The sequence below is a fragment of the Lathamus discolor genome, chromosome 8 (assembly GCF_037157495.1).
Source record: "Lathamus discolor isolate bLatDis1 chromosome 8, bLatDis1.hap1, whole genome shotgun sequence".
Taxonomy (NCBI): Eukaryota; Metazoa; Chordata; class Aves; order Psittaciformes; family Psittacidae; genus Lathamus; species Lathamus discolor.
The window spans coordinates 14,926,074-14,948,827 of NC_088891.1; the positions used below are offsets into that span (position 1 = coordinate 14,926,074).

At 40.8% G+C, this 22,754-nt stretch overlaps 1 protein-coding gene across 10 annotated transcripts in view; it reads left to right on the forward strand.

Annotated features, from left to right (window-relative positions):
• The window catches only part of TCF12 (transcription factor 12), a 164,453-nt gene that overhangs the window by 118,167 nt on the left and 23,532 nt on the right, over positions 1–22,754 (forward strand). For 7 of the 10 annotated variants that reach the window (XM_065688651.1, XM_065688648.1, XM_065688650.1 and 4 more), the window contains 4 exons: positions 17,996–18,101; positions 19,250–19,389; positions 19,697–19,841; positions 21,456–21,520. In XM_065688651.1, the coding sequence (XP_065544723.1) occupies positions 17,996–18,101; positions 19,250–19,389; positions 19,697–19,841; positions 21,456–21,520 (456 nt within the window). Of the gene's footprint in view, positions 1–8,157; positions 8,430–17,995; positions 18,102–19,249; positions 19,390–19,696; positions 19,842–21,455; positions 21,521–22,754 lie in introns of those variants that run through there. The other 3 variants (XM_065688656.1, XM_065688658.1, XM_065688657.1) reach the window with 2 other exon arrangements.

Consider the following 22,754-nt stretch of genomic DNA (forward strand, 5'->3'; position numbering starts at 1 on the left):
AAGAAAAATGATGAGAATATCATTGTTCTTTTGCCATTTAATTAGTCTCATGTCAGAGAAACAAACCTGAAATACATCGTGTCTGTTAATTTTTGTTACAGAAAATGAGCTCTGACACCCAGGAACAAATACATGATTGTTTTCTGTGTAATGCCATTTCTAATAAATATTTTGAGTGTATTAGTTTCCACAGTACCTGAGACAATCAGTTTAATATTAATCTTTAGATTTCCACTTATTTAATAAGAGATTGTCAAATGAGTATTTTCTAGTACCAGAGCTCTCTTAGTAAATTCAAGTTCATTGTTTTTCAATATATTTAAGACAATTTACAATTTGATTATAGGGGTTCCTCATATATCATCCTCTATTGTATGTGTATAGTCCACGGTGCTAATTTATTACAGGAGTTCTTTATGAAGGAAGGCTAAAAAAAAGCCCCCAAAACCTGGTTTAGTGAATAGAACTACCTCCCAGACATTTACTGTTCTTTTTTGGTGTTGTGTTAAGTCTTTTAAGACCGAGCTTGATAAACATGCTTTAAGAGATGTCTCAAAAGATAGCAATGGTACCAGAAGGAAAATAATAGATCTTGCTCCCTTCTGTGCTTCCTACTTCATCCACCCCTCCTGAAGGGTAAAGGAGATAATTTGAAATGGTGGGGTGGAAAGGATCCAATCCTCTGAATGCTTATCTGAAATGCAGTGTTCACTATGTGGAGTGGCCTTTCTTTAGAGAATTATCCTCAGTATTACCAAGTTTGAGGTATTGAAGTAGCCTGGTGTAGAGAATACTCTGCTGAAGTCTGTGGCTCTGAATAGAAACTGTGGAGCATCCCAGGTAGATCTTTGTGCAGTGTTTGACTGGCGGTGATATGTTTAGCTGACTTTCTAGTGAGACTTCTATTTATTTTGTTTTTATTGTAAGATTTGTTCCCCCTTGCCAGAAATGGTGTCAGAATATAGAAAGCAGCATTTAGTTTGTTCAGAGCTGTTCTGAATTGCCTTGTGCAGTCAAGTAATACATTCAACTGTCACTTGTCTTCAGTATCTAACACTCTCAAAGACAGCAGTAACTCACTGACCCTTGCCTCCGATGCTGTGCTGTGTTTTAGAAGGCAATTTTAAATAACAAAACTGAGCAAATAAATCCTTATGGGTAATGCAACACAGAACTTGCCATTTCTTCCTTCTGACTTAGTCTTTCATCTTCCTTTCTTCTGCTTTATGCCTGTTCTTTGGTCACCTGATTCAAGGGATGTTTTTAGGGACTTGCTTCTAGACTCCTTTGTAAGCACCATGTTCATCTGTGAGCTTGAACAAAAAGCAAACATATAAACCATCCAACCCCCAAATTCTGTTACAAATCAAGCAGAAGTGTTTCTGGTTAGATGATTTTAGGTTTTTTTCAATGTGAGCTTTATTTGAAATCTATCAGAAACTAGCAGTAACCTCAGATTATAGCATTCCACCTGCTCTTTGCTATATGGGCACGTTTAGCTGTCATTAAACAAGTAAGCAGTCCATTGCCAAGTCTTGTGAAAAGTTCACATTGAGTTCTCACAGAATTAGGGTAAAGGTGCTTAAGTAGCCCTCTCCTAATAGCTTTTTTTTAAATGAAAATCAAATACTTTTTCCAGACTCTCTCATCATCTGAGTGAGGGGAACTAGTGTGAGGTTGTTTCACTGAGAGATCTTCTTTGTTAAAATCCTGCATATACGTATATGAGGGATATCTAATGATGTCAAATTATTTCTGTGTTTGGATTTACTGGAGATAGTTTATTTTGGAAGTTTTCACAACATATCAAAATGAGCACATTAAATGCTCTTAAATTAGAGTGTAGATCTGCATAAATGGACCTTAAATCTGTGCATAGGTTCTAAAACTGTTATCTGGAAAAAATAACATGACTGAATTGCAGCTCATGTAATTTAGGGAGAATTTATATGGAATTGCTGCAACTTCTGCTTTACCTCAAAGATTAATGTGTCCATTACCATAAATTAGTGTGGTGTTTTATAACATTAGATAAGGATAAAAGCTTTTTTGAAGACTATTTCTTAATGTCTTTTGCTTGATAATACTTGTGGTATTGGTGGGAAGGCTTTTATAATCCCTGAAGTCAGCCGGGAAAGTGGTGAGCAATGTTGTGTTTCTAGGCTTTTACGTGCTGTTGAAATGAGATGTTTCCTTTCAGTTGGTTGCTCAGCCCCAGTGTTGGGCAGGTTGCTTTGCCCGTTTGTCAAAAGGGGCAATACAGAAATGATTGCTTTTTCAAAAGAATGGTACCGAAATTAAAGCTCTGCTTTATTTTATGAAATTAAAGCACATCATCTTGAAATGGAATTTCAGGTCAAGGTGGGTCTTTACACACTGAAGGGAAGAAACTGAATTAAATTACCTCTTGTTTTAGTGCCACGGAGTTTCTTGTGATGTCAAGGCTTACAAAAAAAAAAGCAAGTTGTGCAGTCTTGGAGATTTAAGTATGGGATTTCACCATTTGCACCAATAGCTAGGATTAGTTGTTAGCGTTTTTTCTTTCTGTAGGGAAGTAGTAGGTGGATTCCTAACTGTGGATGGCAGGAGGATTGCTCCTTTGGCTTTTGGTAACTCGCTTGGCTTCATTTGCAAAACAGTTTTTCCAAGCAGCAAGTTGGAGTGCAGGAGAAAGGGAGGAATGCAGGGAAATACGTGCTGCGGCACAAGTAGCTCTCTGCGTTGTGAGACGCAAGCTTCTTACAGCTTCTCTGTCCCGGGATTGTTTCATGAATTCACAAAGAGTGTGTGTGTGTGTGTGTGTGTGTAACTTGGCTGGGCTCAGGTGTAGAGTCTGGAGCCACCTACAGGGAGCTCACACGAGTGCAGGTGCAGCTGCACGGTTTTGGTGAGGGGAGGAAGTGAAAAACACCCTGTCCTTCAGTGGTGAAAGAAGAGTTGAGCGATGCTGTGAGGTTGCACCAGCAGAGGGACCCCCGAATCACTGTTTAATTTTCCAAATAGATTTTCTTGGTCCTACTGAGTTGCAGTGGAAAGGTTCAGCACGTCTGCAGCCTTCCCTTGCTGACTGATGTCAGGCTTTACAATTGTGTTATGGTCTGTACACATGTTCAGATGGGGTAGGTTAAAGCACATTTTGGAATGATGGTTATCTGACTTCTGATGGGGTTATTTGTTCCCTCAGGGTAATTAACATGTTTATTTACCTTTTAATGCCAACACGGGGAGTTAAGACCTTCATATAGAGGCTTTCAAACCTTCAGTGCTTAGTATTTCAGCAACATGATAAAACTTTCCGGATTTGAGCAATATTCCATCAAAGCTGTATTTGAAGGACTGTAGAACAAGTCTTGAAACCTCAGACTGTTTTGTGCTTGGTTCTGAAGAATGTGATACACAGCACTTTTTTCCTCATGCTTTTCGCTCTCGTACAATATTTATGTAAAAACTTAAACATGTAAAATTTGGTATTATTTGGAAAACTACTGAAAGAGAAACTTTCTACCTGGAGTTTGCAATTAAAACAAACAAAAATACCCAACTTTTTTAACCCAAACTGTCACAGGTAACTGGGGTATTTTTGAAAACAAGCAAATCCCTCCCAAGCAGCAATAAAAAAAACCAACAAACATCCCTAAAACCTGGTAGTATTGCTAGGTAAAAGCAATGGATAGCAATTAATAGCAATTTCATTAGTACTTGTTGTCTATTCTCTATTCTTTCAAACTGTTCCCTCTTTCCTGCTTGTAGTAACATGACTGTTAAATGTGAATTTAAAGACAAACCTTTTGAAAAGGAAAACCACCAAAGTATTTTAGCTCTTACATAGATGAGTAAATTAATTTGCTTAAATCATCTTCCTTTGGATATTGTGGAGGTTTTGCCTATTGAATTTAGTCCACTGGGTTATTTTAAATTGTCTTCCACACAGTCTGCTCTGTTTCTGCTGAACAGCGTACTTAGTGGTTGGTTAATAACACAAGGCTATACTTCCAGGATTTAAAACTAAATTAGCACTTACTTAACTGATCAATTGAATAGAGGACAGTATAATAAGCAATGTGTTTTCCCCTTAGAACAGCCAGGTTTGTTTCTTAAGGCTTGAAAGCTTGTCTGTGTCTAACAGCTACATTATGCATGATATTCAATGCACCCTTTATCAATGATCCTAACTCTGACCTTGCTATAGTTGCAAGAGAAGCAGCTGAAAGTTACTGAGTGCATTTTAATTAGCAACAGGTTGTTCAGTAGTGGACTGTAAATTTGTCCTTTATCCTGGTTTCCCCATTCCTTGCCTTTATTTCAATGGGGCATCAGCTGGGGTCTGTCTCCTCTTCAGGTTGTTTTCTTAGAAACTGGTAAGAGCTTAATCACTTGTGAAACTTCTGTTCCTTTGTCAAATGTGGTTGAAACTGATAAGGAGTTCCAACCTTGGACAGAGTGGGGAGGAAAGGAGGGGCTTCTAGGGCAGTTGCCTTCGCCTTACTTCCACAGATAGAAGGTTAACCTAGCCCCTAAGAAATTAAATGGAGCTTGGTAAGAACAACGGAATTTGTATCCCCTCAAAGCAGGTTTTGGTTCTGACGAGGTCACCATTTTGTCAGCAGGATTGAAACCAGCTCTCTACGAGGAAACTCGTGGTACTTGGGCACACAGGTCACAGTTGCTTTTGTTGGTGAAAAAGGAACTTTCACTTTCTCATTTTTGCTGCTTGTTGTATTTGAACAAACCCATTTAAAACATAAAGCCATGATTAAAAAGCAGTAGCCTTTTAAAAGTATTTTGATACTTCAGTGTTGTGGAATAGGTTTGACCAGAGGATGGCTCTCATCCGCTGAGACAGTTACATAATTATCCTTCATACAGTATAATTTTCAGTCATCTGGAGAAATGATGGTTATTTTTCTATAAATTCAAATGATGGGTTACATGTGCTTATCGCGTGTTTGTGAGAGGCTCTGACAAGTTGGACAAAACCGTATTTCACATAAAAGTGTGTTTTCAGGGAGAACACATAGTTCATTCACAAAACCTCTTGGTGTTAAAACCATCTTTGAAAACACCCTCCTGCAGGTAGCTTGGTTTATTATTAGGTCAGTATTTCATTCCGCATCAGCTTTCATAATCTCTTTGCATACTTTAGAAACAGGCAGTTTATTGTTTTTGACACACAGTACAGGGTCATGAGTGGAAACAATTCGGGCTACAAAGTGCATGTCAGTTCAGTGCTCCTCTGCTGACGGCATGTCTGTCTGAAATCAAGTTTAAAAAATTGGCCCTGTCTCCAGCTGACTTGTTTTGTCAGGCTGAGTCATGAGATTAACCCTTGACTTGTCACCAAGGAAAAATGGAGTAAACAACTGTACCCAGTACAGTATCGCTAATCCAGCGATGATTCATTTCACTGTAACATGATTCTCTTAAGAAAACAAATTTCGGAGCAGCTGTTGCTTGGCTTAAATGGGGATTATAAAAATTGCAACCACAAAACGAAAACTTACTTTGGACTTGAGGAGCTTTTGGAACAGTTATGTGGGAGTAGTTCCTGCATATAGAGAGCTGTTGGTAACAATGGCGCAAGTGTTTGAGCAGTCTTTCAGATTCTTCCGGTTTAGGTTTATTTTTCATGTGTTGTGGTGCAAGTAAACTTCTGTGGGTTAAAGTTTCATATGCTGGAGGGAATTATGGTTGGATCCTGTAAGGTGCATCGATGTAGCAAACATCCTGTGAGAAACAGCGTTTCTGTACGGTAAATGTAGAGCAGCTGCAGTGATAAATCTCAGATATTGTAGCCTAAGATTTTATTCCCACCAATGTAACTGAGGGTAGGACAACTAAATCCCTTTTTGGTAAAATGAAATTGTTATCCTTTTGATTTGCGGGGAAGTAGCTCGGGAGGAAATTCACTTATTGCCTCATTATGGAGGTACAAGTTTTTTAACCAGTTTGTCTACAAACAGCATTTGCAGTGGTGTTACTCAGTTTTTATTGATCAGATTGTTGCTGTTGGCTTAACTGTGTGATGGTGAGCAACGTCAATGATTTCCTTGTGCTGATAGATGTTAATTGGGCTAGGTAATACTAACTGGTAATATTTACTATTTATTTTTCATTACATCTGCTCTGTACTAGTATAGGGCCATTGTAATGCAGAGAAACACCAGCCTCCCCAGTGCTACCCAGTAAAGTTATTTTTTTTGCTGTATCTTTTAGCATTTTTCCAATTGTTTGTAATATGGGTGGAGAATGCTGATTATTTGAGAGTGGGCTTGATCACGCTCTTCAGCTCAAATACAGCTACTGGAAAAAATAGAGCATGTGTGCATGGAGGCGCAGTAGCAATTACAACTATGTTGATGATAGTCTTTACTTCAAAGAACTGATTCCAGTTACCGTGGAAGTATATTTAGTGATTAAAAAGTTTGCGTGCTTGAATTATTTCAGGAAAACAAGGGGTTTCTTACTTCAGCTCTTGCAAGCTGAAAGTGCATTTTCCAGTGTTTAGGGTTTTTCTAAGTTGTACAGTAGTTTGAATTGATGATTTTAATCTAGGGTGCTATGAGAAGTAGCACGTGTAAACATCTGAAGATCTTTTAGCATATCTCATCTGTAGAGTCCTGAACATTAGTGAGGAGCTTTAAGGAATGGCATTGTTAGCTGCAAATCAAAGCTTCTTACAGACTCTCTGGGGACTGAAATAGGTCTTTGTGGTCCCTGGGGGAAGAAGGAAGTCGCCAGTCACTCTGCAGGCCTGGCGATTTAATAGTCTGAAGTATAGTGATGTTCTTTTTTGCAGCTGCTGCTATGGCTTTTGTATCAGAGGAGAGTTGAGTTTGGATATCATTACCCTTAGTGCACAGTTCTGGATATATAGTTTGATTTGCAGTGAACGTGCAAGTGTTCTTCAGTTGATGTAAACTTCAGGATGTATTTGCCAGTGTACTCTAAGCACAGTAGTCTCCTCAATGATTGGAAGAGTTCGCTGAGAAAACATTTGAAGCTGGAGGTGTCAATGTTTTTTGTCAGTATGAGCATATTCTGTGTATGTACAGACACTACAGTAGTTATGTCCTGAGATAATGGGTATGATACAGAAGACCCACTAAGGTTTTTATCTGACCACAGTATTCTGCTTGTAGTCAGTTTGTCACCCTTGCGGATCTTTCTAGTTCAGAAGATTCCACTGACACAAGGTGCTTGGCAGTATGAACCAGATTTCTGCAGCTTGCTTTGTTTCCCTGTAAATTGCTGAACTTTGTCCACTTTTTTTTTTCCTTATCCTGACGTATTTTCCTGCTTTTGTCAGGAGGGAGGCAGGGGGAGTTCACAGCATTGGCAGTTGACGCAGAGGTGGAGAATGTGGTTTCGCTTTAACCTTTTTTTTTTCCTGGGTTGAAATCCGTCTCTGACTTAATCAGGAGCTCAGTTAATAGCCAACTGCATTCATGTGTAGGACATAAAGAAATGAACCTCATTTAAGAGTTAACATTAGTTAATGCCACTGTTAAGTGAAGAAACCAGGCATAGGTAATGTGCAGATACGAGGGGTTACTGCGATGGAAGTTGCGGTCTGTTTGCTGTGCTGTGTAATGCCCGTTTTGTGATGCGCCAGGGTTGTTAGGGTCTCCTCCCTTTCTCATATGGGCACAGAACTGCTTTTTCCTTGCAAAAATGTATTATACAGTATACAGGAAGTCTGGGCTCATGTCTCCAAAGAGCCATCACACTTTGTATACGGGATCGTGAAGCTGGATTTTGGAGTTACACTGTGACACGAACGCAGTTACATGATTTTAAGAATGACGATGAAGCCGAGCGTCTCGTGCGTGTTGTGCCGCCACACGAGCCTTCCGGTGCGGGGTGTCTCTCGGGGTGCTCCGGCCGGCCCCGGGGCCTCTGGCCCGGCGGCTCCCGAAGCGCTGCCGGAGTTGGAGACAACTCCGTGAGGCAGATGGCCGTGTGGCTGGAGCCGCAGCGAGCGGCGGCTCGGCTGCCGCGAGTGCTCTAATTTAATTAGAACAGGGAGCGGGCGGTGAACTGGCTCAGGACGAGTCCCGCTGCCGCTGCCTCGCAGGTCGCGCCTTCCTCGGGGCGGCGGGCCCGCGTGTGGGGACTGGGGCGTGCTCCCCCTTCGCTCCCCCCACCCCCGCCTTCCGGCGCTTGGCGCGGTCTGGGGCGCGGGCCGCGGCGGGTGGCGGGGCCCCGCGCCCGGCCCTACCCCCGCGCCGGCCGGAGATGGTTCAGTCCTGCTTTGCATAAGTCGCCGCTGAGGCGCTCCATGTGCGCGGAGCGGCGCGCGGGCGGGTGGCTGAGGCGGAGGGAGGCGGCGCAGCTCAGCCCGGCCCGCCGCCAGCCGCGCCATGTACTGCGCGTACCCGGTCCCCGGGGTGGGCAGCAACTCCCTCATGTACTACTACAACGGGAAGACGGTAAGGGCGGCCGCCTTTGTTCGGGAGCCGCCGGGCGCGGGGCTGGCGGCCGGTCCTGGGGCACGCACTGGGGTCTTAGGGCGGCTCCTTCGCGGGCGGGCAGCCCGTGCCCGCGCCGACGGTGCCGGAGCAAGCGGGGCGGGCGGCGAGTGGTCGTGAAGGGGAACTGCGCTGGGGTCCGCGGGGGGAGCCGGTGCGAGTCTCCTCAGTTATGTCCGGAAGCACCGGGTCCGGCTCGGCGGAGGACGGAGGACGGAGGGCGGAGGGCAGCGGCCCGCAGCCAGGCGGCGCTCCCTGACGGGCCGGGGCCGCAGCCGCTCCCGCCCTGCTCGCTCGGGGCCCCTGAGGTGCTGGCGGGGCGCTGCGGAGAAGTTGCTGCGTGGCCGCGGCGCTCGGTGCGCGCTGCCCGGTGCCCGGTTTGGGCTTCGCCTGCCGGGGCGCGACTCGAGCCCCTCCGCCGTGGCCGGTCGGCGGGTCCCGCGCCCCGGTACCGCTGCCGCGCAGAGCTGCCCCTTCGCTTGCGGGACTGGGACATGGGAAGTCCTGCGCTGCCCCGGGAGGAGGGGGAGACGGGCGGGCAGGTTCACGGACAGAAGTCTCCTCTCTGCGTTACGACTGTGTGGAAACCGGAGATTTCTGCCTCGCGGTTGATACTTTGAATTTTTAAGTTCGGATGACGACAGCTGGGAATTTTGTGTATAAAAATTAGCAAACAATGGTGAACTGCACACAGTGTGCTTCTCCCGGTCTGCTGATGATGTGTGCGGTTTTGGCTTTCTTTTGTTATAAAAACTACATTAAGTAGGAAGAAAAAGCGAGACGCTGATACCGATCTCTCTTTTCTTTCCCTTTCTTTTAACCGCTCTTTCTCTTGCGGGCCTGTGTGCGCCGTGCCGTCATTGGTAAACTTTTGCCAAGATCTTTGTTCGGCGATAATTAAACTGTGGATCTTTATAGTTACTGAAGACACTGTGCTTGGGCTTCTTGAATAAAAGAAAAGATACCGGAGGAGAGGCTGGGGGAATGCGTAAAATTGCTTGGTCTCTATTTCATTTCCTTTGGTATAAATGCCAGCTGTCTTTCAAATATGACATTATTTTTCTTTCATGTCTGCTCCTAGGCTAAAACAATCTGTTTGAAGTTTTATGTGGAGATATATATAAGACTTAAGTAAAATTAACTATACAATACCCCTGAAGCAAAGGGAATATAACTTGCATGAAGTTTTGATTTTATTCTTTCTAGAGCACAGATCACTCTATTACAACATTTCTCTTTGTTCTTGTAGCAGGAAAAAAGGCTTTGATCTTATTAAGTATTTCCAGGCACATAGTAGATGGAAGTGCTGGTACTGTAGGAGAGCCTGGCTGGAAAATTGATAGCATGTGCCTGTTGTGGGTCAGAGGTGACCTTTATGAGCTTGAAGAGTTAGTAAATAGATGACAAATCATATGATGATCCTATATCATGTTGCCCAGGGTTTTATTTAAGTAATTTTTTTTCCCGAACATCTCACTAGTCTTTAGCATTTTCTCTCCTAGGAATTCTGCAGGTTGGACTGAAGTACCGATTTAAATATACGGCAGGAGGATATGTGAAGCAGGGGGGATTGTTTTTTGTGTTACAGTTTATGAAGTGCACCTCTTGGTGTGTTTGCCAAATCTTTGTATGAGCCTTTCCATAGTGAGGGAACAGTACATACCCTCATTTCGATGTCTCACTACTTATACTTGTATTGTTTGACCCATTAGTAGCTGGCATTATGTACCTCGTTGTTTTGATTTGAGATTTTTATTTAGATTATTGTGTTAGATTTTGAGTGTTTACATTCCTTGATACCTGCTGACATATATAAAATCTCATTTATTTGCACACAAAGCAAGTAGGAAATGATTTGCAGAAAATGTGTGTGTGTCTGTTAGCTTTTTATTAAATATTGTGTTCTTTTCAACTTCTTAAATTTGTAAGCCAGAGAAAGCTTAATATTAAGCTAAAAGCCAAGTGTCTGAGCAGCCCAATAGATGGTCCTGTGTGCACTGGCACAGAAATTGAAAGCTTAAAAATTAAGTCAGCGGGGTTTACTATAAGAAGAGGTTCAATTTTTGTAATTTCTATGTGTTTTGTGAGGGAGGCATGGAAGTGAATAGTAATGTTTTAATACATATCCCCTGCTAAGGAGTAAAATTTTACCTTATGTGTAATAGGTTTTATAAATAAATATATATATCAAGAGTCCTCCCCAAATTAAAAAGAAAAAAGGTTTTAATCTGTTTTGTAAAGAAAATAAAGAACTTAAAGATTTAGCCTGTGGGGTTTTTTTTTTTTTGTCCTTCACCTGTTGATATATACAAAATATTCTCAGCTTATGGAGGCTAACAAAATTTTAATATAGTGCTTTTCTGGAGAAAATAATTCTAGTTAAAAATGACATCTCCCTTGAAGCTTCTCCTTTTCTTCCCTTTCTTTCAAGAGCTCTGCTACAGACCCAGAAATCATCAAAACACCCCCATTAAAAAAAAAAAAAAGGCTGCAAAAATGTTCAGGGAGAAATAGGAGCACAAATTGAAATTGTACTTGGTAAATTTTGATTGGATTCTTTTTCCAACAATAAATAAATGAGCTTCATTCACTGGGCCTTTCCGTTCAAATTTTATAAAATGCAATAGCACCAAAATAATACTTCAGTGATAGAAGTTTTGTATCTTCTTTGTGCTTAAGGAATAAAATACAGACTTTAAAGATTTCCACTCCTTTCAGTTCATCTACAAGTGTAGAAATAAATTGGTTGTTTTCTGAATGTACTCTAGAATTATTTCTATATAGACTGCAATAAAGTATCAGTTATCACCAAAATAATTTTAAGGAATAATATTGATTATATTTTGTATCAGCTATGATTACTATTTCTATGAGATTAAATTTGTGACTGTATTACACATTATTGTTGTATTCTGTGCACTGTATAAGTTAATTTGATGTACTAGTCTGAGTAAGTGTTTTTCTCAGCACAGGCTGAGATTTTGAGCCCTTTTACCAAGGTGGAGTTGCTGCATCTTTCATAGTAGATTTCTACAATGCCTTTTTGGAAAGGGAGGAAAAAAACCCCAACATATATATATCTATATTTATATATATATAATTTTGCATTCACACAGTGGTTTGTGATTTTATTTTTTCTTTTTTTATGGGGATTTTTTTTGAGAATTTTCTCATGCATTTGTAATCTAGAAGGCTGTTTATAAATGTGTGTGTGCGTACAAATGGGCACACACGTATAAATGTCTAAATACACACAGGTGTGAGTACAAATGTGTATACTTGGGTATTTTTTAGTGGAGAAAATGCATGTCTTGCAGCTGTCGATCTCAGAGTTACAGCAGAGAAAAACATGTTAATACTACTGCGCGATGCTTAGATGACACGGCTGCCTGTCTGTCTGGAGCTGCTATGCAATAAATAATTACTAAGTCTTTTAACATCAGCGTAGAATGTTTTCAGTTTGTGAGTTTTGGAGCAGCCAGGTGTTAAAAAGAGCAATTCAATTCTGCTTTTATTAGTATCGGAACTGTTAGTATAGAGGGAGAAAAGTACAATTAAAGCTGTTCTGTACCATATGCTGCCCACAGCAACTCAGACAAGGTCAATGCTAACATTTGTAAGTCCGGACAAATATAAGATAATCTGGAAAATCTCTAGGGGCGCACGGCTGCGGACATTGAATAAAGAGAGGTAGTAAACACCGGTCAGCTGGATTTCTTCCCCCCCCATTCCTCACCATTCTTTTTCACCTCCCCATCCCACTAAAAAAACCCCAATGAGTTACAATGCATCAGCCCAAGAGAGTTTTCCCTTCTCCACTCCATTGCGTTGAACTGACAATCTGCTGAGCAGTGGTCCCACGCCAGAAGGGTGTCTTGTCTGCAACAAGCTTTATTGATGCTTTAAAGTGAAGGTTATGTCCCTTTCCTTGGGCAAATGAAAACAGCGAGGGCTGGGATCAGGTGCTGTATTGGACAGATCTATATTTCTCAAAATGTGAGCACTAGAGAGGTGCAAACCCCTGTTTGCTCAGCACGTTTGCTTTGATAATCATGTGCATGTTGAAGTCTGTTTGCAGAAATATTATAGTTTCTGACGGTTTACGGAAACTAAGAGGAGTAGTGAGTTCAGAGGAGAGATAGCGCGATCTTTTGCATGTTTATAGTACATCTTCTGTGGTTAGTACTGGTGCTGGGGTTTCCTATGACAGCTAGAACAGCCTTCTGAAATACAGGGAACAGGTTAAGAAACAGGCTGAGTTTCAGCTGATTTTATTTCCTTAAAATCTGAATTTAATCAGGAATTTCTAAAGACTTAGTTAATAGACTAACACTTGCACACTTTAACAGAGTGTAGTTTGAAGAGTGAGGGGAAGAGGTTTGAGGTTTTGCTTAGCAAATAAAATGCAAAAAGATTCTTCAAGCGCTGCAAATGTGTATGTATTTCCGGTGTTCCTGCTGCCTTACCTGCTTTTCCTCCGCTCTCTGCCTCACACTACAATTCAGAAAATAAAATCAACAGAACAGACCAAAAGGTTTCCATATACAGAATTTGGGATTTTTTTTTTTGTAAGTTTATCTGTCACTTTTTAACATGACTTTAGTTGTCATACACTGGGGAAGAAGCTAGGCTGTGTGTCACTGCAGTTAGATTCTGCATTTCAGAAATAGCCAAATAGGCATGTATAGCATGCCTAAACTGCATAAACATTTATTTAAGATGGAATTCAGTTTAGCTACTTCAGGGAGTTTGAATGTTAAAAATCATGGTTGGGTTTGCAGAGAAGACTGATGCTCTGCTCTTTCAAAGGAGAGTTTTATTGTTATTCTGGGTGGTGAGGCGGCTTTTTAAAATGTATGAACCTTTACACCTGGTATTGGAAATGCAGAGTACGACTGAGGATGTGGTTGGTGTACTGATCTTGTATACTGGGGCTCTTCATTTTATCATCTTGCTTGAGTATTAACTACATCAGAATTTATGGTGGTGGTTTTGTTTTTTGGTTAGGGTTTTGGGGTTTTTTTTGGCAGCTTCTGTCTCACTGTAGAGAGGTGCATGGAAAACTATAGTTACTGTTCTACATTCCTGAAGCTTTAGTAAACATGAAAGCAAGTTTCGTTTTCCCAGAGCTGCCTTTCAGTAGAATTAGCTTTTGCCACAAAACCTGCAGATAATACACTGTAAAATTTTGCCACATGTACAAATCATTCGTCAGTGCACACTTGCTTAGTGCATGACTGATGCTGATGGAATGTAGATAGGCTACTTAGCAGAGTTTACAAGCTACAGAATAGGTTATCCGTCTCTATTGGTTTCAGAAAATCCTGTCTCCAGCAGCTTGATAAATATTTTTCAGAACTTCCAAGTATTATTAATAACTAGGCTTAAATGAGTAACATAATTCCTATATCCATAAACAGTATGTGTGATGGGAGCCCTGGTCTTGAGGTAGCATAAGCTTGTCATAAGGAAGGTTTGGTTGCTTTGTTGCTATTATTTAATCTCCTTTTAACATTAATATTAAACATTGATAAATATTTAAGAATTTGAAACATATTACAGGAAAATTGCCTGAGAGGAAGTATGCAAACAGGAGGATTCAAAGAGTTGTATTTGTTAAATGCATTTATTGAATAAGACTTGGAAGTTTTACTTAGCATAAAATTTGGTAAACGCAGATCTTTAAATTAATGTTCATGTTATTGGCACTTGTGTTAGTAAACAGAAGCACACGGTCTAGTCCTTTGATGTGTTTTAGATACATGAGGTGTGTGTAACTTTCATGATAGTGTTCATTATATATGTTAATAATCAGGGCAGATTTTGGAACTGGAATGATGTATTTGTTTTGCTTAAACGTGATGCAGTACAGATAATGGCGCCTCGGCTCTCTTCTGAAGCCAGCTTCCACAACTACCTCTCAGAAAAATATCTTTGTTGTCATCCTGCTTTTCCCACTGGAGAAACATAAATCCAGTTCAGGGTGCAGAAGAGACAGACGTGGGACTCTGACTTGATGTCCTTTGCAACTCATTTGTCCTACTTCCCTCCGTGGAGGCTGCCTCCCCTTCAGAAGCACTGCAGCATTAAGATTGATGTATATTCTAGCACAGCTCCAAGAAAGTCAAGTCCTCCACTTGATAAGTCATGTTAAAATCTAGTTTTGGTGTGAGTTTATCAGAAGGGAATTTCCCATTCATAATCAGAGAGTGTTTTGCTTGTCAGCATGGAGACACATCCGATGCCTTAGGGTGCAATGCGTTTTCAGGGGATTAGAAGATGGGCTCCTCTTCTACCTTCTGGAGACAACACTCTTCAAGGAGACTGCAGACAGGCTGACCTTTTGACAGTATTCCTCATCTTAGTGGGAATGTCAGCCAGGAGAAACTGGTTTGGTGCCTTCTGGATGTCGCTGTTATCAGTTTAATAGCTAAAAGAGGCTGTCTTGAGCAGCCACGTCATATTTATAACAGCCTTACTCAGCTGTTGCAGAAGAGAAAGCCCTTTAACTAGGACACAGCCGTGCAAGCTGCAGACCAGCACCGCAGAGGCTGCGATCTGCTGGACTGGGCTCTGGGTGTGTGCGGGTGCTCAGAGCCAGCCCTCGAGCTGCCCGTTACCTCGCTTCCTGGCTCGAAAATAAAACTTCAGCTTTTTTTATACACTTCTTTATTTTAAGCCCGTGTCTTTCGCCTCTCGTGGACTTCACGTTAATCTCAATAAATTTTCTCCTTTGCTTTTGAATTCTGTTTGTAGTAACACAACATAAAAATGATGATTAGGTCATTAACCAGAAAAAACCTGGCGCTCATCTGCAGGTGATCAGATGACATCAGAGGCCTGGTTTTAATTTGTGGGTAGTTCTGATTGTAACTAAAAGAGACTTGCTCCTTTTGTGGAATTGGCTGGCTATTTCCCCACATCTGGAGTTAATGAAGTCTTTGAGACCACATCAGTTGTGTTTTGCCGCAAGAACCCTTTGATCTGAAAAATCTAGACTGGCACAAGTGCAGCTTCATAACATTGCAGCTATGTTTTTTTGCAAGCTATAGTTAAGATACCAAAACAAGCAGAAACTATATAAAGTTATGTGTCTGTGCTAGGGCTTTCATGTAGCTGTTTGGAAGGGCCTCTTTTATGTTAATATAATTCATAATATTTTTATGATGTTAATGGCTTGTACATATGTATCCAAGTGATACATTTGTAGGAGTTTTTCAGTTTAATTTCCCTTTTGAGATGGTGTTTGTTCAGTTTTTATAAATCACCCAATTATGCAAAATGTTAAAATTTGTCTGAAGCTTGTATTTACAAATCTCACTGATAATGTTATAGTTTAAAAGCAATGCACTCCGTCACCGTAGGTGATTTCGCATTAATCAGCGTACATCTCCATGGAAGTGCTAAATGTCATAAAGCTTTGTTTCCACTGCTGTCCTGTGACAGTGATAGATTATCCATCAGCTATAGCATATGCTGCGTTATTCTGCACAACAGAGAACTTGTAAATTAAGCCCAGTTTTGCCTAATATGTTTGCAGTCTTATGAGTGCGAGTATTTACAATTTGACAGAGTGACATTTCTGTTAAAATATGTCGGAGGCATGGAATATACATGCATTCATCATATATAGTAAATACATATGTACTGTTAACATCACTTAGAACGTATTGTCATTCTGTCACTCAGGTTTGGTAAGCATCTCTTGTTTGGCATTTATTCCATAAATTGAAAATTTGCAAGTAAAATATTGAACAGAAGCTTACTGAAAGGCTTTCTTTCCTAAAAAAGAAAAAAAATCATTTATTTTGATTTAAAAAACGTTAAAACAAGCAAAAAAAAAAAAAAAGTTGCAAGCGTTCCACTTGACTCCTTTTTACCAGGTGTCCTTTTACCTGCTGCCGTTCTCATTACATGGCTCATATCGACAGCTATGCCCTAACTTAATTCCTTGTGCCCTTGTCCCGATTCCGTCGTACTGCAGTTTGAGAGATTGTATTGAAATTCTGTTGATGTAAAATGAGTCTAAGAGAGTGGTAAATCAGCCCCTCTGATATAAAAGAGCGCTGTCTGCAGGCACATGCCCAGCCATTTGTTCTGACAACAGCAGGCTAGAAAAGCATTTGGGAGTGGGGAGGAGGGGTATTGGTATGCAAATGGCAGCGGGACTTGCCCACTTCACTTTCTAAATATCCGTATCACAACAGTCACTCTCCTGGAGAACAATGGTTCCCTTTTAGGGGACTTACGGCTTTTTGTTGGCCGGCTTGGTTTTCCTGGCCCTTCTCTCGCTTGGTAAACAACATCCCAGAAAGACGAGGGAGAGATGTGAATGTTGGAGGAACGTTTGTGCCTGGATGCACAGGAAGGGACAGAAGTAATCACTTCTTATTTTAGGATTGTAGGGCATAGTGCGCTCTGTAAGTTGCATTATGTAGGCTTTAAAGTTCTAAAATTACTCTCAACGTACGTGTTTATGAACGTTTACATATTTACAAGTAAGGTGAATAATAAAGTGAAAAAATACCTATTTTTCTATGTGGTAGCAAAAAGGTGCTCATTTCAGGGTTACAGTTTGATACTCTTCGCTGCATTTATTAATTTGACTTTTTCTTGTTGTAAGATTTTTCTTTTAGCATGCGCTGGTCATACTGCAGTGTTCAGTGTATTGACCAAAATACTGGTGTGATGACATAGTGTTGTGTAGAGCAGCTAATGCTGTGGGTCAAGTCCTTGAGTCTGTGAACGCTGGCTTTGTTGATTTGACTTATTCCTGAATATACTTTGTATTTCTTCCTAGAGTCCCTGCAGTGAAAGACTTCTATGGTTACATTTGTTTGGCATCTTAGAGTTTTTAACCTGTTAAGATAATTTGTTGCTTGCAAGTTGAGAATGGTTGTTCCAATGTGGAGTTACACTGAAAAAAGAATGAGGCGGGTTTTCTTTAATGCTAGGCCAGTGTGAGAATAACATGCTGGATGTTGCAGTTTTAAGATGAGTCCTCAGGACTGGCATTACTTACACTTTTGATGACTCTACAAGGGTGTGGAAGTTTCTAAAAGGATGGTACAATGGTTGCATTAAAACCTTTGAGTCTGTCACTGGATGTTCTTTTTGTTTCTGACTGTTGGGATGCCAGCTAATTAAATATTCAAACAGGCATACAGTTGTTTTAAAATAAAATTTGTTTGGGGCCCAGTTGTTTTATCTTGCTTTTTTTATCTTGAGCAACAAGTCTGTGCGAGTCAGGCACTTAGAAAGCAAAATCAGCATTCAGGCTTTTATCAGGCCACCTGGCTGAGTTGGCACACCAGAAAGTGTGTTGTTAGGATCATTCTACTGTAGTTCTTCTGTACTGTGGCAACTTGCTAAAAAGCAAATAAAACAAGGGCAACAAATGCTGCAGCTTGCTACACTGTTCTTTTTTTATGTGTGCTTTCTCTCTGTGGCTGTATGCTGTTGTGGGTTTTTTTAATGTACGACACCCAGATATTACTAACCTGCTTTTATTGCTCTCCAATATTTAGGTGTATGCACCGTCCCCGAGTTCTGATGATTTCAACAGAGAATCTCCAAGTTACCCATCTCCTAAGCCACCGAGCAGTATGTTTGCTAGCACTTTCTTTATGCAAGGTGGGTAAAATGACAGTAAATATATGGGCAGATGTCACTTGTCCTTTGGGTCGACATCTGCAGTCAGTCACTGCAGTACTGAATGAATGAGGAAGTGTAAAGGTAACTTTGTGCTAGAGCCTATGAATAAGTTTTATATACGTCTAAACCAGTTAGATGAAGGGAGCTGTCTGTTGATTTAAAGTTCTTCTCGTGACGTTAATTGCTGACTGAAATTTAAGGGGATTATACACCAGGCCAGATGGAGAGAATCCGCCATCCTTTGATTTGTAGGGGCTTCAGAGCAGCACACTAGAGTGATGGAGAAAAATGAGGTGGGGGCTTTTTGGCTGCTTTGGAATTTGACTGTACAATATCAGCTAACAGTCTTAAGTTCTCAAATGTTTGTATATCCAGCATGCCAAAAAAAGGGGTTTGCACTGAACAAAGCGAGAGCAGAATTCATTTCCTTGGCCTCACGTCATGCAGTTAGCTCGTACTAGAGTCTGATGAGGTTTTGGAGCATATTGAAAGCATAGTCTGTCAATACGGGAATTTACAGAACACTTCAGTTTGTGCTGCAGAAGGAAAACTGCATCGACACACGGGTTTAAGGCTTATGTAATGCAGCAATTTCCGTGACTTCAATGTGCTATTATGAAATGTTTTTATATTTTTATGGTACGGAGGTATTTCAGACTATAAATTGCTTATTTTAGGTTAATCGCTGTTTTGCACTGTATGTTCGTGATGAGCTCTGCTCAGCCAAACGTCTCTCCCCTCCACCCCCTTTTTTACTATTTCTTTCAGACTGGAATTTTTATCAAGCCTCTAGATATAAATCTGGCCTTACTGAAGGTCTGTGTAATTAGCACAAGTACTGGGTATTTTCTCAGCTGTGCTGGGATTGTGTTTCAGCTATAAAAGCCTCTGTTGGGTTTGGTTCTTTTTTTTTTTTTTTTTTTTTTTTTTTTTCATATATTCAGCAGCAGCGTGGTGGCATGAAAATAGGAACCACCGGATGAACCGGTCACCATTTCCCGGCTGCTGTTTGTCTGAGTAGCTGAGTTCTGTATGCTCCTAAAGTAATGGTGTAAAGGGAAGTAGCACCCAGTTCACTTCTTCATTCAACATGGGGTTTCTGTTTTCTTTTTTATCAAAAAAAAAAGATGGGACCCACAATTCTTCTGACCTCTGGAGTTCATCCAATGGCATGAGCCAGCCTGGCTACGGTGGGATGCTGGGAGGCTCCTCTTCCCACATGTCCCAGTCCGGCAGTTACGGCAGCCTGCACACACACGACCGTTTGGTAAGACACGTAGCAGAGATTCGTGTATTTGTATACAGAGAGCTGACTTACAGGAATTAATTTCTTGGTGCTCTTGTGTGTCAGTTAAAAACCCAGTTGTCAGAAATCACAGACTTCCTGTATTAGACTTATGTCCTTTTACTAGTCTGTTGTATAAATAATCTGTGGCTATATAGTGGTGTGTTCAGAGGATGGAGAAGACCCTTTCTTTAGTAAGGAGCTGGGTGTTGTGTATTTTGTATCTTAAAGTGTCAACATTTATTTAAAGACTAACTTTACGTCTTACGTCTGTTTCTCTTCTCTCTAGAGCTATCCCCCACATTCAGTCTCACCTACAGATATAAATGCCAGTCTTCCTCCAATGTCTAGCTTCCATCGTGGCAGTACCAGCAGTTCACCTTATGTAGCTGCCTCACACACTCCACCTGTCAATGGATCAGATACTATTCTGGGTAAAAAGTTCTTCCTGCCTTTTTTTTTTCTTTTTTTTTTCCCCTTTCGTTTAAGTTTTTGGGTTTGGTGTTTTTTGGTGGTTTTTTTTTGGGGGGGGGAGGTGTTGTTGTTGTTTTCTATTTGTTTCAATTTTATGAGAAAATGCAGTTTGGGGCTGCATGACATGCAAAATTTGTAAGCTTTAATTTATAGGATGCTTGTAAATCAGGGATACTGCACCACTGTGACGTTTGTGTCCTCAGTATGGCTGAGATGAGGCAAATCAGTTAGCTTAAGACTTACTAGCTTGTCTGCTTTCGCAGCCAAGCCTATTCCCAGGAGATCGCATCTATCTGACTTTACAGCAGCTATCCTTCCATAGTTCGCTATATGTACCGTTCATGTAAGTAGCTCTGGTGTTGCAGTTTTCAGAGCTGCTGCATCACCAAAGTACTGTGCTGGAGAAAGGCAGGAAGGCTCTTTCTTCAGGGAGCTTGGTAAACTGCATTGTAAATTCCTCTCTTAACTGATTCAGACATTACTGAGTAGCCAGGATGGTGGCTGATTTGTCTCTTCTGTGCTTACTTAGAAAGCACAAAATACAGGATGATCATCCATTCCTTACATGTGTTTGCACATCTTAAGATACAGCCGTAGAAATTAAGTGCTTGTACATGCCCCTTGTCAGTTTGATATGATTTGCACTTAGTTTCATTTTAAGTAAACAAAGTTTAGTTAGAGTGACTGTATTGGCTTTGATTTGGGAAGTTTTACACTTGGGTCTTTTAAACAGAATGCAGTTAATGAATCTGCATGGGAAATTCAGGCTAGAAAATCCAAGTTTGCCACAAACTTGAAGCAGCAAGTGTTGCATGATTTGGGTTTCTGGTGTGAACGGCTTACATTCATATTAAATACTTCTTTTTTTCCATTAGAAGTTGATAATTGGAGAAAGGAGATTCACTTTTAAAGGGTCTGTCTCCTACAGTAAAGCAGGTATTTTGCAGGATTCAGGTCCTTTCTGTGTTTGCAATTGGCAGGGCTTCAAACTGCCTCTCGGCTTAATGGTGTGTAGAGCAAAAGGGCATGCAAAGCTGCTGACATGCAACTGAGAGTAGGGGTGACAGAAAGCTTGGTGGATAAGAGCTTTTCAGGGATTTTCTAAAATAAAGATGAGAGTACAACACGGGGAATTAGAGCAGGGGGCGCAGGGAGACACACAAGGAGCTATTCAGTGCATTTGGCTTTAAGAACTAATGAAACGTGCAGCACTTCAGTGATAGCAGTTTAGAAATCAGCTGCAATGATACAATTTTCTGATTGTGATTTTCTTATATTTCATTAAAATTAGCCTGCAGTTCTAGAAAATAATTTCAGTCTGTTTTCTGTTTTCCCTTGCTGGTCCTGAAGTTATCGCGGTGATACCGTGTGTGACTTGAAAGAGGAGATCATCTCAATTTAAATATAATTGGTTTAATTTAATTTTTTAAGTATAATGCGAGCTGATTCTGTTGACAGTGACTTCCTCAGAATATCCACTTCAGAAGTGGTTGCTCAGCTGTACACGATGAATAAAATCATAAATAAAATTTCAGCTTTAAAAATAAGTGTTGGGTTTGCTTTCCATGTTACAGGAAACAGAGGAAATGGTGCTGGAAGCTCACAGACAGGTGATGCCCTCGGGAAGGCATTGGCATCTGTAAGTAGCAGTTCGAATATTCAGATCTGAAAATCATATTTTGATCATTACATCCATTATTTCATTCCTTTTATGATACCAAATCAGGAGTTTCATGTATGAAGTTAGAATAATACACTATGATGCAATGTCATATACTAGATAAATGTATAAAAAAACAAGTGGAAAATGCTTTTATTTGTAGAAGACTCATTCTGCCTTTTTAGGTGATCAAAAACTTTGGGGCAGACAGAGTTCAGAAAGTTGTTCAGACTAAGGAGAAGACAATCCTGACGAGCTTGGGGGTTGATTAGTGGGGTTTTTTTTTTTTCTTCCCTGTAGTGTTGAGCTAAAGTCAAATATTTTTAACATTAGTCTTAGAGCAGATCCTGCCTCAAGGTTAAAAATGTTTTCTCAGTGGCCTTATTAAACTGAGTGGGTTTGAAGGCTGTGTTGTATAGCTATGATTTATGGAGCAGCTTTTAAAATGCTATATATGCATAAAGTTTAAACTCTTAACTCTTGCTAGAATAATGTAGATAATGTAAAATATTGCAGGTACCTTCAGTCTACCATAAGCTCGGTATGTGCACCCATATAGCAGTTACTTTTGCATTAATACAATCAGATGTACGTTTTATGAAGTGGTAGTTGATTCAGTATAGCAGCAATTTCAGTTAGGAGTGCTGCTGGGGGACCACTTTGTATTTCTGCTACATAGCGAATAGGGTGACTAGGTCTGATTTAAGAGATAGAAATGACTACTTTGCAGGCCCAAAACACCATTCCTGGGTTGGATTCTGCATCCGTTACCTCATACCAGTGAATGCAGATGCGCATATTCGTGCAGATCCTGTTTCCCCTGCATCCCTCAGAGGGTCATATGTTAAAAGATTACCAGATCTGATAATGTCTGTAATGTCCAAATTGGGTAGAAGAACTCTGACCTACTGGCTTTGAGGAGAAAAACGCTGTCCCTGTTGCTTTTGGGGATTCAGCAAGCAGATAACAATTCACAAGTCCAGAGGGCAGTTAACACTCTCTTTTTTGTCTGTTTGAGACCTGTCAGAAAGGAACTGGGATCATTTTGACTCCTAGAAATAGCAATGCTTACATACTTCAGGCTGTTCCTTACTCTGCAGATGTATCAGGATGTCTGCTCTGCTGTTCTGCAGCCTGACCAAAATTTCTGTTGCAAGTCTGACACGCTGGCCCGTTAGAGCTGCGGGACTTTGACGTTCTCCACTGCTCTTCT